Below are 15,380 nucleotides of genomic sequence, written 5' to 3' on the forward strand. Positions count from 1 at the left end.
TGTTCAATACATCAGTGTCTCTTTTGCTGTCTCGTACACCGGGTTATTGTTACCATCTTTCTAAATTCCATATATATGCGTTAGTATACTGTATTTATGTTTTTTCCTTCTGGCTTACTTCACTCTGTATAATAGGCTCCAGTTTCATCCACCTCATCAGAACTGATTCAAATGTATTCTTTTGAAAGCATTTTCTGCATGCTGCTGATTGCAGAAGCGTTTCCCTTGCAAAGAGTTGTCAAGATGCTTGAAGAAGTGGTAGTCAGTTGGAGCAAGGTCAGATGAATATGGCGGATGAGGCAAAACTTCACAGCCCAATTTGTTCAAATTTTGAAGTGTTGGGTTCTGAGATGTGCAGTCGGGCGTTTTCAGGAGAACTAGGTCCATGCTGTTGACCAATGCTGGTTGCAGGCATTCCAGTTTCTGGTGTATCTCATCAGTTTGCTGAGCATTTTGTAATGGTTTCACCAGGATTCAGAAAACTGTAGTGGATCAGACGGGCAGCAGACTACCAAACAGTGACCATGATCATTTTTCGGTGCACCCTTTGGCTTTGGAAAGTGCTTTGGAACTTCTTGGTCCAACCACTGGGCTGGTTGTTGCTGGCTGTCGTTTAAAATCCACTTTTCAGCGCGTGTCACAATCCGATTGAGAAATGGTTCGTTGTTGTTGTGCAGAATAAGATGACACTTCCAAACAATGCTTTATTTGATTTGTGGTCAGCCCACTTATCGAACTTTTACACCTTTCCAATTTGTGTCAAATGCCAAATGGCTGTAGAATGGTTGACGCTGAGTTCTTGGGCAACTTCTCATGTAGCTGTAAGAGGATCAGCTTTGATGAGAGCTCTCAATTGGTCATTGTTAACTTCCAATGGCTAGCCACTATGCTCATCTTCAAGGCAGAACTTTGCTCATCTCCTTTGCAAAACTTCATGACTACTACATTGCACATTTGATAGCAATTCCTGAGCCACATGCATTGTTGATGTTGTGAGCTGTTTCCTCTGCTTTATGACTCATTTTGAACTTGAATAAAACAATCACTTGAATTTGCTTTGTGTCTAACATGATTTCTATAGTCTAAAATAGATATAAAATCCAAAGCAATAAGTCATTAGCAAAAACACATGAAGTGAGAAATCCACATTAAAAGGATGTATAAAATAACCACATTTATTTAAGAATTATTCCAATATCAAATGGCAAACGTTAACAATGTAAAACCGCAATTACTTTGGCACCAACCTAATTATAAAGTTATAATTTATTGAAGGCTAGGCTTTTAAATAGACACATTACATTCATTATGACGAACCCTTTTAATGATGTAAATTAAGTATTATAAATATCCATTGAATGAAAAAACCTCTGGTTCCAGATATTAACAGGATTGTCCAAAGTCACCAGACTGGAGTTTAAACCTAAGTTAGACTCCATCACTCACACCACTTTTGCACTGTACTTTGTGTAATTCCTCCTTCCCAGAGTGGCTATTTTTAAAATTTTTTAAATTTAAATTTTTTAATTTTTTAAAATTTATTTTTAATTGGAGAATGATTGCTTTACAATATTGTATAGGTCTCTGCCATACATCAACATGAATCAGCCATAGTTGTGTGTGTATATATATATATCTCCCCTCCCTCTTGAACCTTCTTCCCCTCTCTCCCCCCATTCCACCTCTCTAGATTGTCACATGGCATCTGTCCGATCTTCTGAGTCATACAGCAAACCCCACTGGCTACGTACTATACATATTACAGTACCGTGTATGTTTCTATGCTACTCTCTTCTTCCCACCCACTCCTTGCCCCCTGGGTCCACAGGTCTGTTCACAGGTCTGTTCTCTGTGTCTGTGTCTCCACTGCTGCCCTGCAGATAGGTTCATCAGTATCATCTTTCTAGACTCCATACATATACATTAATATGATATTTTTCTGATTTACTTCACTCTGTATAATAAGTCTCTAGGTTCATACACCTCATTAGAATTGACTCAAATGTGTTCCTTTTTATGGCTGAGTAATATTCTATTGCATATATGTACCACAGCTTCTTTATTCATTCATCGGTCTACAGACATGTAGGTTGCTTCAATGTCCTAGCTATTGTAAATAGTGCTGCAATAAACACTGGGGTACAGGGTGTCTTTTCCAATTATGGTTTTCTCAGGGCATATGCCCAGTAGTGAGATTGCTAGATAATACGGTAGCTTTATTCCTAGGTTAGGAATCTCCATTCTGTTCTCCATAGTGGCTATGTCAATTTACACTCCCCCTAAACAGTACAAGGAGAAGACAATGGCAACCCACTCCAGTACTCTTGCCTGGAGAATCCCACAGATGGAGGAGTCTGGTAGGCTGTAGTCCATGGGGTCACAAAGAGTCAGACACGGCTGAGCAACTTCACTTCCACTTTTCACTTTCATGCATTGGAGAATGAAATGGCAACCCACTCCAGTGTTTTTGCCTGGAGAATCCTGGGGATGGCAGAGCCTGGTGGGCTGCTGTCTATGGGGTCGCACAGAGTCGGACACGGCTGAAGTGACTTAGCAGTAGCAGCAAACAGTACAAAGTGGCTACTTTGATGGGTGCAACACTCAGCAACGTATTTAATTTCAAGTATATTTTTTAAGAGTAACTCACCATACCCTAATACTAGATATAAAAGTATATCTATTTCAAAAATATTCATATGTACCAAATGAATGAAAGATATTATCATTCCAAAAGCTTGTAATCATATTATTAGTCTAATAATTTTCACTTCTGGTTGTTCAGTTACTCACTCATGCTCAACTCTTTGTGAACCCATGGACTGCAGCACACCAGGCTTCCCTGTCCTTCGCCATCTCTCAGAGTTTGCTCAAACTCATGTCCATTGAGTCAGTGATGCCATCCAACTTCTGTCATCCCCTTCTCCTCCTGTCTTCAGTCTTTCCCAGCAACAGGGTGTTTTCTAATGAGGCAGCACTTCACATGAGGTGGCCAAAGTATTGGAGCTTCAGCTTCAGCATCAGTCCTTTCAACGAATATTCAGGGTTGATTTCCTTTACGAATGACTGTTTGATCTCCTTGTAGTTCAAGGGACTCTGAAGAGTCTTCTCCAATACCACATTTCGAAAGCATCAATTCTATGGCACTCAGCCTTCTTTATGGTCCAACTCTCATATCCATACATGACTACTGGAAAAATCATAGCTTTGACTATATGGACCTTAGTCGGCAAAGTAATGTCTCTTGCTTTATAATATGGTCTCTAGGTTTGTCACAGCTTTTCTTCCACAGAACAAGGATCTTTTAAATTTCATGGCTGCAGTCACCATCCACAATGATTCTGGAGCCCAAGAAAATAAAGTCTGTCACTGTTTCTACCATTTCCCTATCTATCTGCCATGAAATGATGGGACTGGATGCCATGATCTTAGTTTTCCGAATGTCGAGTTTTAAGCCAGCTTTTTCCACTTTCCTCTTTCACGTTCCTCAAGCTCTTAGTTCTTCCTTTTAATTCGCTTTCTGCCATAAGGGTGGTGTCATCTGCATGATATTTCTCTCAGCAATCTGAATTCCAGCTTGGGCTTCATCCAGCCTGGCATTTCACATGATGTACTCTGCATAAATTAAATAAGCAGGTTGACAATATACAGCCTCCTTTCCCATTTGGAACTAGTCTATTGTTCCATGTCTGGTTCTAAATAGTGCTTCTTGACCTGCACACAGATTTGTCAGGAGGCAGGTAAGGTAGTCTGGTATTCCAATCTCTTCACGAATTTTCCACAGTTTGTTGTGATCCACAGTCAAAGGCTTTAGAATAGTCAATGAAGTAGTAGATGTTTTTCTGGAATTCTCTTGCTTTTTCTATGATCCAGTGGCTGTTGGCAAATTAATCTCTTGTTCCTCTGTCTTTTCTAAATCCAGTTTGTACATCTGGTATTTCTTAGTTCACATACTATTGAAGCCTAGCTTGAAGGATTTTGAGTATTACCTTGCTAGCATGTGAAATGAGTGCAACTGTGCAGTAGTGTGAACATTCTTTGGCATTGCCCTTCTTTGGGACAGCAATGAAAACTGACCTTTTCCAATTCTGTGCCCATAGTTGCATTTTAACAATCAGTTACAAATCAATTACAGTTGACTAAACAAATCAGTTATTCTCAAAATATAGTTTGTAGTGTGACAAGGACTACTGGTTTGTCAACAACACAATATCCTATCTATATTCTTCCTTAAAACAAAACTAAACCAAGATTTTTGGGGCAAGAATGTGCCTACACTAAAGACATTTCCCAGGCTCACTTGAAGTTAGGCCTGTCCACTGAGATGTAGGCAAATAGAGTCTTAACGGTTAGCATTTTTAAAGCACGAACTAACCAGGAGACCTTGATTGACCCTAATATTCCTAAAGAGCTCAAACTCCAACCACATCGGCTTACACCTGGGCTTCTTACAAAGAAGAAATTAACTTTTACGTGTGTAAACCACTACAGTCAGGTCATGTTAACTTCTGCTGAAAGAAACTGTTAGTAGGCTACTGGGAGACTTGAGGGTTATTTACATAACGGATGAGGAAATACAGCTTGCTGGCCCAAACTGGTCTCCCTCTGTTTTTACATTTTATAAAGAAAACTTATTGGAACAGAGACATACCCATTTATTTCAATATATCTTGAGCACTACAATGGCCTGGGTGAACGGCTGCAAAAGAGACCACCAGGCCTAAAAAGCATAAATATATTTACTTATCTGAATGGTTTTAGGGAAAAATGGACCGATATTTGATCTAAGGCATTACTATTCAACATAGAATACACAGATTGGCAGTTTCACTACTATCTAGAAGCTTGTGAAAATGCAAACTTTTAAGCCCTACTTCATTCCTATTGCATCAGAATTTCCAGGGGGCAGTGGCCAGAGTGATTCTTATACATATCAAAGTCGTCTCTAGTGTTCTAATGTACTTGGGAATCCTGTGTGGAGATGCTGATCCAACATCAGCAGAGGAAAGACCTGAGAGTTTGTCTTACAAACAAGTGCCCTGGTGAAGCCAATGCTGCTGGATGATACTTGTGGTACTGCTACTGCTGCTAAGTCACTTCAGTCGTGTCCAACTCTGTGCGACCCCATAGACGGCAGCCCAACAGGCTCCCCCGTCCCTGGGATTCTCCAGGCAAGAACACTGGAGTGGGTTGCCATTTCCTTCTCCAATGATACCTGTGGTAGCCCTACTCTAAAACTGCTGCAAAATATGCAGTTTTACAAATGACTGAAAGCTCTCCACTTAAAAATTAGTGAGTTACTGAAGACATTACACCTGGTATTGGTAAAGAGAACTGAGAACATATTAGAACTTATTAGCACACTGTGTTCACTAATAAGGGATTCCCTTAGAAATCTGGCCTCCACTTGTCAAGGATACAAAATACAAAACTACTGATATACGCATATGAAGACAGCATCAAAAAGAACACTGTTACGTTATGATTGTGTCTGAGTTGTCATGTGATACTAGCTACTTTCTTATTAATTATTAATTAGAATTAGTTTACTTTTTATTACTACTTTGTTTCAAGTTGTTTAGCTATCTCTATGAAAATTATTCACATGTACAGCAATAATATTTTTGACCTAAAATTTTCATATAACTAAACATGTATGAATTATGCTTGTCTCTACTGATAAAGTCGGAGAAGGCAATGGCACCCCACTCCAGTACTCTTGCCTGGAAAATCCCATAGATGGGAGGAGCCTGGTGGGCTGCAGTCCATGGGGTCGCTGAGGGTCGGACATGACTGAGTGATTTCACTTTCACTTTTCACTTTCATGCATTGGAGAAGGAAATGGCAACCCACTCCAGTGTTCTTGCCTGGAGAATCCCAGGGACAGGGCATCCTGGTGGGCTGCCGTCTACGGGGTCGCACAGAGTCAGACACGACTGAAGTGACTCAGCAGCAGCAGCAGCTACTGATAAAGTAGGGCTTCCCTTGTAGATCAATTGGTAAAGAATCTGCCTGCAATGCAGGAGATCTGGGTCTGTGTCCTGGGTCAGGAAGACTCCTGGAGAAGGAAATGGCAACCCACTCCAGTATTCTTGCCTGGAGAATCCCAAGGACAGAGGAGGCTGGTGGGCCACATTCCAATTGGGGTTGCAAGAGTCAGACACTACTTAGTGACTACTGATAAAGTAAGATGCTTTTATAAACTATTCTTTGTCATCAAATTTGCTTTTTCAGTAATTTTTCCTTGTTATTACTGGATTGTTTTCCAAGTAATAAAAAATGTATGAGAAAGAGCCTTTTATTCTGCCTCAGTGAGTTATGGTAATAAATATTTCTTGAAATGTCATTTCAGGAAATTTCTTTTAACATCAAGTCAGACAGCGTATGATCTCTCTCTCTTTCATACATATTAATGGTGAAAGTGAGTATTTGGGGGTGTTTCAGTAATTTAAATATCAAAACTTAAGAGAAAAGATTACATCCTGAAAAAGATATCTGATGCAAGATTAGGATAAGCCTCAGAAACTGAGGACATAAACACAGTACTCAGGATGATTTGAGATGGCACAGAGAAGAACAGAAGAGTTTTAGGAAAACTGAAAATATTCTTTAAGTATAATGGGAACACTATACCTGTTCCAGACAACTTTGTCAAAAGCGTGCTTTTCATTAGCATTTTGATTCCACGTGAAATAAACATCTTGAAACTGATTTTGTAAAACAACTTTGATTTAAAGTAAAATATAGAGAAATATAGACAAATAAACAATACCATTTCCCTTTCTTTAGTAAAGATATGAGTGTGAGAATAATCAGTGTTCCCACATTACTTTCATGATACAGACTTGACACCCTGCATAACCTGGAATAAAATGTCACCATAACTAATCGTATTCTTCTTCTTAATCTCTACCAAAAACCTAAAATATTACTTTTTAAAATGAAAGTTATACATGTATCCATATGATAACGCCCAACAATCAGATTCTAGTACAATGCTGCATTGACTCCTCTTTAAATAATGGCTTTCAACCCCTAACATTACCTGGAATGCTACCAAACTCATTGAAACAAAAAAAAAGTATTTTGTAATGTAGCAATATATATAGAAAGCAGAAGAATATTCAAAGTAAGATAAAGAGAAGGTCTGTTATCAAATCAGTTATCAGGATATGAATCAATGTGTAATGCTCTTATTAGAAAGAAGATCTAATTTGGAGTAAACTGTACAAGTACAATTTAAATAGCTTTTTTTTTAACATTAGAAAAGTCATATTCTCATTAGCTCTTGGGGAAAAAAGGAAACATTATATAAAAGGCACAATACTATGACATTTAGCACATATAAAATATTGTTCCAATACTCTCATTAAGTGAGCAGGGTTTTCAAATTTTAGTCAATATTTATGGATTATATGTATATTTCAAGTAAAAAAAATTAACATTTCTTAGCTGGGCAAAAATTCACATATTTTCTAAAATATATATATTATATATTACACATACTAGGGCTTCCCTGATGGCTCAGACAGTAAAGAATCTGCCTGCACTTTGGGAGACCTGAGTTTGATCACTGGATTGGGAAGATCCCCTGGAGGAGGGCATAGCAACTCACTTCAGTATACTTGCCTGGAGAATCCCCATGGACAGAGGAGCCTGGAGAGCTACAGTCCATGGGGTTGCAAAGAGTCGGACACAACTGAGCAACTAAGCACACAACATACACAATACTATATGTATAGGTATGCAAAAGATTTTCTGCTACACTTCATAAAGGCTTAAGAAAAAAACAAAAAAAGACTGAGAAATTGGAAAACATAAACTAAATGAAAAGGGAGCACTAAATATGAAATAGAAAAAGTGAAACAAATTAATAAAAGTAAAAGATCATCATACAGTCCAATTGTTTTTAAACACAGCTGCTCATTAGAAACACACCTGGAGCTTTGGAGAACAGCAATATCTGAGCATCTGCATTTTTCAAAGACTTCCAAGACAATTCTGTTATGCACCTGGATTTTAAAAAGTGATTACAAGTTTTTTTATTAAATGGTAGTTTTAGAGATGTACAATTTCCTTTAGTATTTATCGTAAAGATGGTTTGGTGGTGCTAAATTCTTTGAACTTTTGCTTGTCTGGAAAGCTTTGGGTTTCTCCATCAAATCTAAACAATAGTCTTACTGGGTAGAATATGCTTGGTTATAGGTTCTTCCCTTTCATCACTTTAAATATATCATGCCATTCCCTTCTGGCTTGTTGAGTTTCTGTTGAAAAATCAGTTGGTAACCTTATGGGAGTTCCCCTGTATGTTACTGGTCGATTTCCCTTGTTGCTTTTAATGTTTTGTCTTTAATTTTCATCATTTTGATTACTATGTGCCTGAGTGCGTTCCTCCTTGGGATTATTTGATCCATTAGTTTGACTTAGTATGAATAAAATGCTAGATTTCTAATTTATATTTACTCAAAACTGATATAGTTCCATGTATTCTGGCATCTAGTATTACTGCTAAAAATCTAGAAAATTTATTATCTTAGTTTTAAAAAATTTTTGAATGAGGCTTGAAACTTCTAATTCAATTTTGAGAATATAAAGAAATATGTTGTAAAAAAAAAATAGGAAGCTAACAAGTGATACAATATTATTAACTAAAGTACAGATTTTGTTCAAATTTCACAAAATTTTATGCTAGTATTCATTATTTGTTTTCATATCTTATTCAAGATTCCACATTGTATTTAATTGTATTGAGCAGCTTTAGTCACCTGCAACAAATTCTGGTAAATTCTCTTCATTTTTATTCTAGTACAAATATTTTCTAGTTTTCCTTATTATAGCTTAGATACACCCATCATTAAAAAGTGGACATTTAATTTCCAAATACATGGGATTTTTTTAAATTTTTTTTATTTTTAAACTTTACATAATTGTATTAGTTTTGCCAAATATCAAAATGAATCGATCACAGGTATACATGTGCTCCCCATCCTGAACCCTCCTCCCTCCTCCTTCCCCATACCATCCCTCTGGGTCGTCCCAGTGCACTAGCCCCAAGCATCCAGTATCGTGCATTGAACCTGGACTGGCATCTTGTTTCATACATGATATTTTAAATATCTTTAACATGAACTTCTCATTTTGATACTAATTTCTCATTTAAATGTTTTCTTCTCTGCAATCATTCTCTGTGTTTTTTTTCAAGCTAACTTTATTAAGGCTTTCAGTGACTCAAAGATCTCTCTTGGTAAAGTCACACTGCACTTGAAAATATGTGGCTTATTTTCAAATACTTTTTGATACTGATTTCTAACATAATTCCACAGTGATAAACAAACAGCCTTTGTATGATTTCAATACCTTTAGACCAAGAAATTTTTGCACTTTGTCTTATGTCCCTGGATATGTTCCAGTGTCTCCTAGCTTACAGTCTATGGGAACTTGAAAAGAATTTGTATCCTACTGTTGTGTGAAAATTGTATGAATCCTACTTATGTTGAAGTGGTTCACAGTGCTTTTTAGGTCTACTATATCCTTCTATGTCTCTGTATATTCACTCTGTTAATTTCTGAGAATTTGATACTGAAATTCCAACTAAAAATATTTATTTACTTAAAAAATAATTATATAGTAGAACTATATATAACCTTGTTCTGTATTTTCCAAGTTGCCTATAAATGTGTTACAATACTTTCATAATTTAAAGAAATAAAAATGAAAAGTTAACATTTCTTTATTAAATATATATGTATGATATAAAAAAGGTACAGTAACTACATGAAAGTTAAGTAAAAAGACAGAAGGTAATTGATTGATGGCATGCAAAATATCTCAAGTAATAAAGTAATGAAAACTAGGTGTGGCTAATTAAAGATTCTTTTACATGCTTTTCATTCAAAGTAGGAACTATCTCCTTTTCCCTTGAAGCCAGGCAGGTTGTGTGACTCTTCTGACCAACAGAATATGACAGATGTGACAAACTACCAGCTTCCCAATCCAGGCCTTCAGAAACCAAAAGTTTCTACTTCCTGTCTCTTAGAATTCCTTTCAAACCCAGCTCTGAAAAACACAAGTCACAGGGAAGCCTGTACAAGTGACTTGATTAACCAGCTTGGCTGAAAACAGTATAACCTGCCAGCCATGTGAGTGATCTATAAAGCCTTTAGAAGATATATTAATTTTTTAGATCTTAGAAAACATAGAATGAATGGAGAAAAAAATGGATGGAAGAGAAAAGGGAAAAAATAAAGAAGTAAAGCAGGGAGGGAAGGACAGGAGAGAGAAATACAGCGTAAGAAAAGGGGAATATTCTCTCCTAAATGCTTCAATCAATTAAAAAAAAATTTTCAAATCAAAATACACTGTATGTGATCATTTTTATGGTTGAACACATTTTCATGGGTAAACACAGTTACCTGTAAAATGCTATGTTTCTTAGTTTACAATAAGAATTAAACGCATAAAGAATTTGAATATATATACACACATTTTATTTCAGTGTTTTAAAAGTTCCTAAGAATATTACATTTTCTGTATAATTCTCAGTCAAAAATATACCAAATGTAAGTTTAGAATAAATTATGCAGTACAAAATAATCTGGAATACAACCTCATAGGAGCATTGTGAAAAATAAAAAATAGTCATGTATAAGAGAGCAACTTATAAACCATTAAATGATGCAAAAGTATAAATATAGTTATCGTATGTCTAGAAAATCCTCTACTTGCTTCCCTCAGCTTTGATTGCTTAAGTATAAATATGGATGTAAACATAAATATTTATGTAAAACAGGAATAACATGATATATGCCACATACTATTCAGGACTCAACTCTAGTGTCAATTCCTTTATTAACCCTCCCTTAAACAATCTAGCCATTAAAAAAAAAAAAAACCCTTATGAAAATAAAAAATATAAACTTCATGAGAATAGGCATAAGTGGTTGAAACATTTGAATTAATCTCTTCAGCTTGCCACTACTGACATTTCCAGTAAGTGACCATAAGTACTAATCTAAAATACCATGAGAGGTAGCTCTTAACACAGCACTGTAATCTTGGGTCTAGAGATTTATCAAAAACATGATTATTCCTGACAGACTTTTCCCAATCTACTTAATTGCTTGGACAAAGAAGTCTAGCAGGCTACAGTCCATGGGTTCACAGGAGTTGGACACAACTTAGTGACTAAACCACCACCACTTAATCGCTTACTGAAACTCAAAGAAAATCAAGGAAAAAATGTCAGCTTCCAGGAAGAGATAACTTACAGTTACAAAATAGTTAAGTGATTGCAAAGACACATCTATAAAAGACTAAGCAGAATTTACACCGCATTCCTGCCATTATGTCAAAACATTAATGACTTCTTTTATCACAGTTTCTATCTTTTAATCTTCTTATAGGGCATTTAGAACTGCTGTGGCTTGAATAGTAGTGTCCCCTCAAAATGAACATGCCTCTAATGCCCAAGTAGGAGGTGGAACCTTTTGGAGGTATTTAGCCCTCAAGTATCGGAGAAGGCAATGGCACCCCACTCCAGTACTCTTGCCTGGAAAATCCCATGGACGGAGGAGCCTGGTGGGCTGCAGTCCATGGGGTCGCTAAGAGTCGGACACGACTGAGCGACTTCACTTTCCCTTTTCACTTTCATACATTGGAGAAGGAAATGGCAACCCACTCCAGTGTTCTTGCCTGGAGAATCCCAGGGACGGTGGAGCCTGATGGGCTGCCGTCTATGGGGTCGCAGAGTCGGACACGACTGAAGCGACTTAGCAGCAGCAGCAGCAACAGCCCTCAATATGGAATCAGCACCTTATAAAAGACCCCACAGAGCTGCCTTGCCATTCCCAGCAGGTGCAGATACAATAACAGGTCTTTAACCCAAAGAAGGTCCTCACCTGACCAAGCTGGCACCTTATCTCAGACTTCCAGCCTCCAGAACTATGAGAAATAAATTTCTATTGTTCATAAGTCACCCAGTATCTGGTATTTTGTTATTGCAGCCAAAATGGACAAATCTAAGCCAAATCTTAACATGTTCTAAATGTATATGAATATGGCAACAAGATAGCTTCCTTTCTTTTATTCCCACGTATCAATGAAAAGCAGTACGTTGAGAAACTCACCACAGCTTTTAACGTAAGTGTCCATAACTTCAGCACTGATTCCATTTGGCCCATTCTCACTTGGTGCATATTTTCTAAAAAAGTTCTGAAAAGATGTTTACATGTTTACAAATTCAATCCTTTAAACAAGTCAGGCATTTCAAAATTGTAAATAATGACAAACAGGTGTCTGGTATAAAACTTTATAAAATGCCGAACTGGGGAAGCATATTCCTCAGGAATCAGTCATATTACTATGCTTATAGTCTGAGACTAAGAAATAAACAAATAAATAAAAGTGTGCTACTTCTATATCACAGGGGAAAACATTAAATAAATGTACTGCTATATCTCATAGTTAATTTACCAGTTTGTTTCCCATTTCTCCTGAAAGTAAACATGAGGGGCTTTCTGTGAATCATACATTCTCCTAAAAGTGAACATGAATTTTTAAAATGACCTTTTAAGTATAGCCACTGAAATACTGCTACCATTAACAAGCTCAATAAAATTACATTCCAATATTCAAAATAGCATTCAAAATTACATTCCAATATTCAAAACAGCATTCAATACAATGCTAAGACTTTTCAAATTAAGAGGAAATTGACAGAAGATAAACATGAGATACAGTGTGAACCAAAGAACTGCAAGGGCACAATAAATACACTAGAGTGTCCAAACAGTCTGGAAATACTGGGGAAAACTGTATACTTTCTTTTCCCCAGATTATCAACTAGCCTATTCTTTTACATCTAGATGTTAAAGAAAAACAGACACAGTACACTATCTGAAAATACAACTAACACACTATTAAAAATAAATTTATCCTATGTTTTAAGTTTTTTGAACATTAAGTGAAAAAGAATATATATCTAGAAAATATAAAGAATGCCTATAAACCAATAGACAAAAAATAACACACTATTAAAAAATAAATTTATCCTATGTTTTAAGCTTTTTGAACATTCTGTAAGTGAAAAAGAATGTATATCTAGAAAATATAAAGACTCCTATAAACCAACAGGCAAAAAAATCCAAGAGAAAAATGGGCAAAATATATGAACAAGCACTTCACAGAAGAAATAAATGGCCTATACACATATTTCACTCAATGTTTTTGGTGATCAGGGAAATGTAAACTAAATAATAATAAATACGAAAATTTAGAAGCTCGACAATACCAAGATTAGTAAAGATGAGTAGCAAAGAAAAACAGCTGTTTTCAAAAATAATTATTTTGGTAAACAATTTTTAACTATCTACTAATGCTGAAGATGAGATAAGCTACAACTTGGCAAAATTATTTACACAGATCACACATGGAACTATGAATCAGGACACAAACTGTCACTGTCTTTATTTTACAAAATCATAATTCCACAGAACAACATAATAATTGTCAACTTTATTAAACAATTACTTCAGTTAGAACCTGTGTTCAAGCTCTGTATACATTTCATGCCATCTTCAGAAGAATTCTACAGCTAAGTACTCTTATTACCCCAATTTTATAGATACAAAAACTGAGACTTAAAGGGTATGTTAGGAGGTTCCCTAGACCTCTGACAGATTTGATCTATTAGATGGGGTCACAGACTCAACTTACAGCTGTACCACTAGTAAGGTGTATTACAGCAGAAGTAAACGCAACAGGATCAACATGGAGAAGACACACAGGCAAAGCCTGTGAATTACATGTGAATCCTCCTTGTTCTCTTCTGAAGGGATACACTGAGCTTATTTCCTGGGGGCTGCTCATACAGGCACCCTCTATAGTCTATTTAGTCCAGCAACTATCAAAATTCTAGAAGGAAGGCCGGTTATTTCCTATAAATCATATTATTTGTACAAAGAGTCTAGGTATATGAACCACCCTTATGAGTTCCTGCTGAAATCCAAACACGAGCTAAAGGCTAACCTGTCTGCAAGGTTACTCAAAATATAGATAGAAAGCCGCAGAACCAAACTTCAAACTCTGGAAGTTTGATGTTTTGTGTCTGAGCTTTTAAGTAACTGAGCACAATTGTACCTTGAACCAAACAATGGAATCAACCTCTTATTTGTTAAGAAATCAGAGTAAAGTCTTTCTGAAAGTGTAAACTCCACATTGAATTACTGGGACACTCTAAACTGAGAAATACAAAAACATACTATAGTAAATATCCTTTATCAAGCCCTTCACTGTATGGTTTTTCATCTCAGGCATATCAATTTTTTCAGTGTGAATTACATACATTTTTCATAGGAAAAAAATTACATTAAAAAGATAACAAAAGTAAACTATTCACATGCAGTATGAATTTTGCAATAAACACTAATTCACGATTTTAAAATATAAAAACAATTCCAAAGATATATATGGCTTAGTACAACTTGCCTTTTCTTATCTTAAAGGAGAATAATGATTTTGGAGGGGGAGGTTGGGGAAAAGGGTCTTAAAAAACATAATTATGTAAAACATGTATGACAAGAATATCACTATAGCCTTGTTCTGAATAACAACAAAAACTGGAAATAATCATAACGTTCATTGATGGCTACATACATCAGTATTTCCATACTTTGCAATATAATGTAACCATAAATTTCAGAAAATTTAAATTCTGTTTCCCCATTAATTCCTGATTGCCTATTATATGCCAGGCAAAGTTTAAGGAACTGAACATCTATCTGTCTACGTTGGAAACATTTCCAACTGTTAACACTGTTTACTTCTCTGGAAAAAAAAAACAACTTGAGTGAAGAAAAGTGAGAAAAAGAGACTTTCATTTCTAACTCTATGTACTTTTTATAGAGACTGAAACTTTTCTAACAAGAAATATTCATGAAATTCATAAATCATTAAAATAGATACTGTACCTGAATGCTTCCTTCTGTATCAAGAACTTCAGCAACAGGAACTGACTGGATAAACTGCATGAAGCCTACACAGAAACAGATACATTGTATTAAGCACAGCTTTTGGTTAAGCCACTGGAAGGACTTGCTGAAGCTGAAGCCCACTACGCCACCTGATGTGAAGAGCCCCCTCAGTTGGAAAAGACCCTGATGCTGGGAAACACTGAAGGCAGGAGGAGAAGGAGGCAGCAGAGGATGACATGGTTAGAGAGCATCACTGACTCAATAGACATGAATCTGAGCAAACTCAGAGAGATAGTGGAGAACAGAGAAGCCTGCTGTGCAGCAGTCTATGGCATCGCAGAATCAGACATGACTGAATGACAAAACAACAATATTGGTTAAGCACTAAAGATTCTGTTAAGAATAGTCTTCATT

The 15,380-nt window shown here is 36.3% G+C and overlaps 1 protein-coding gene across 2 annotated transcripts in view; it reads right to left on the reverse strand.

The window, feature by feature from the left end:
• The window catches only part of PIK3C3 (phosphatidylinositol 3-kinase, catalytic subunit type 3), a 164,807-nt gene that overhangs the window by 39,402 nt on the left and 110,025 nt on the right, over positions 1-15,380 (reverse strand). For both annotated transcript variants that reach the window (XM_010846456.1, XM_010846457.1), the window contains exons 19-20: positions 14,964-15,028; positions 12,123-12,207 (exon numbers count right to left, since the gene is read on the reverse strand). In XM_010846456.1, the coding sequence (XP_010844758.1) occupies positions 12,123-12,207; positions 14,964-15,028 (150 nt within the window). The remainder of the gene's footprint in view (positions 1-12,122; positions 12,208-14,963; positions 15,029-15,380) is intronic.

This window comes from Bison bison, unplaced genomic scaffold (genome assembly GCF_000754665.1).
Source record: "Bison bison bison isolate TAMUID 2011002044 unplaced genomic scaffold, Bison_UMD1.0 scf7180017864237, whole genome shotgun sequence".
Taxonomy (NCBI): Eukaryota; Metazoa; Chordata; class Mammalia; order Artiodactyla; family Bovidae; genus Bison; species Bison bison.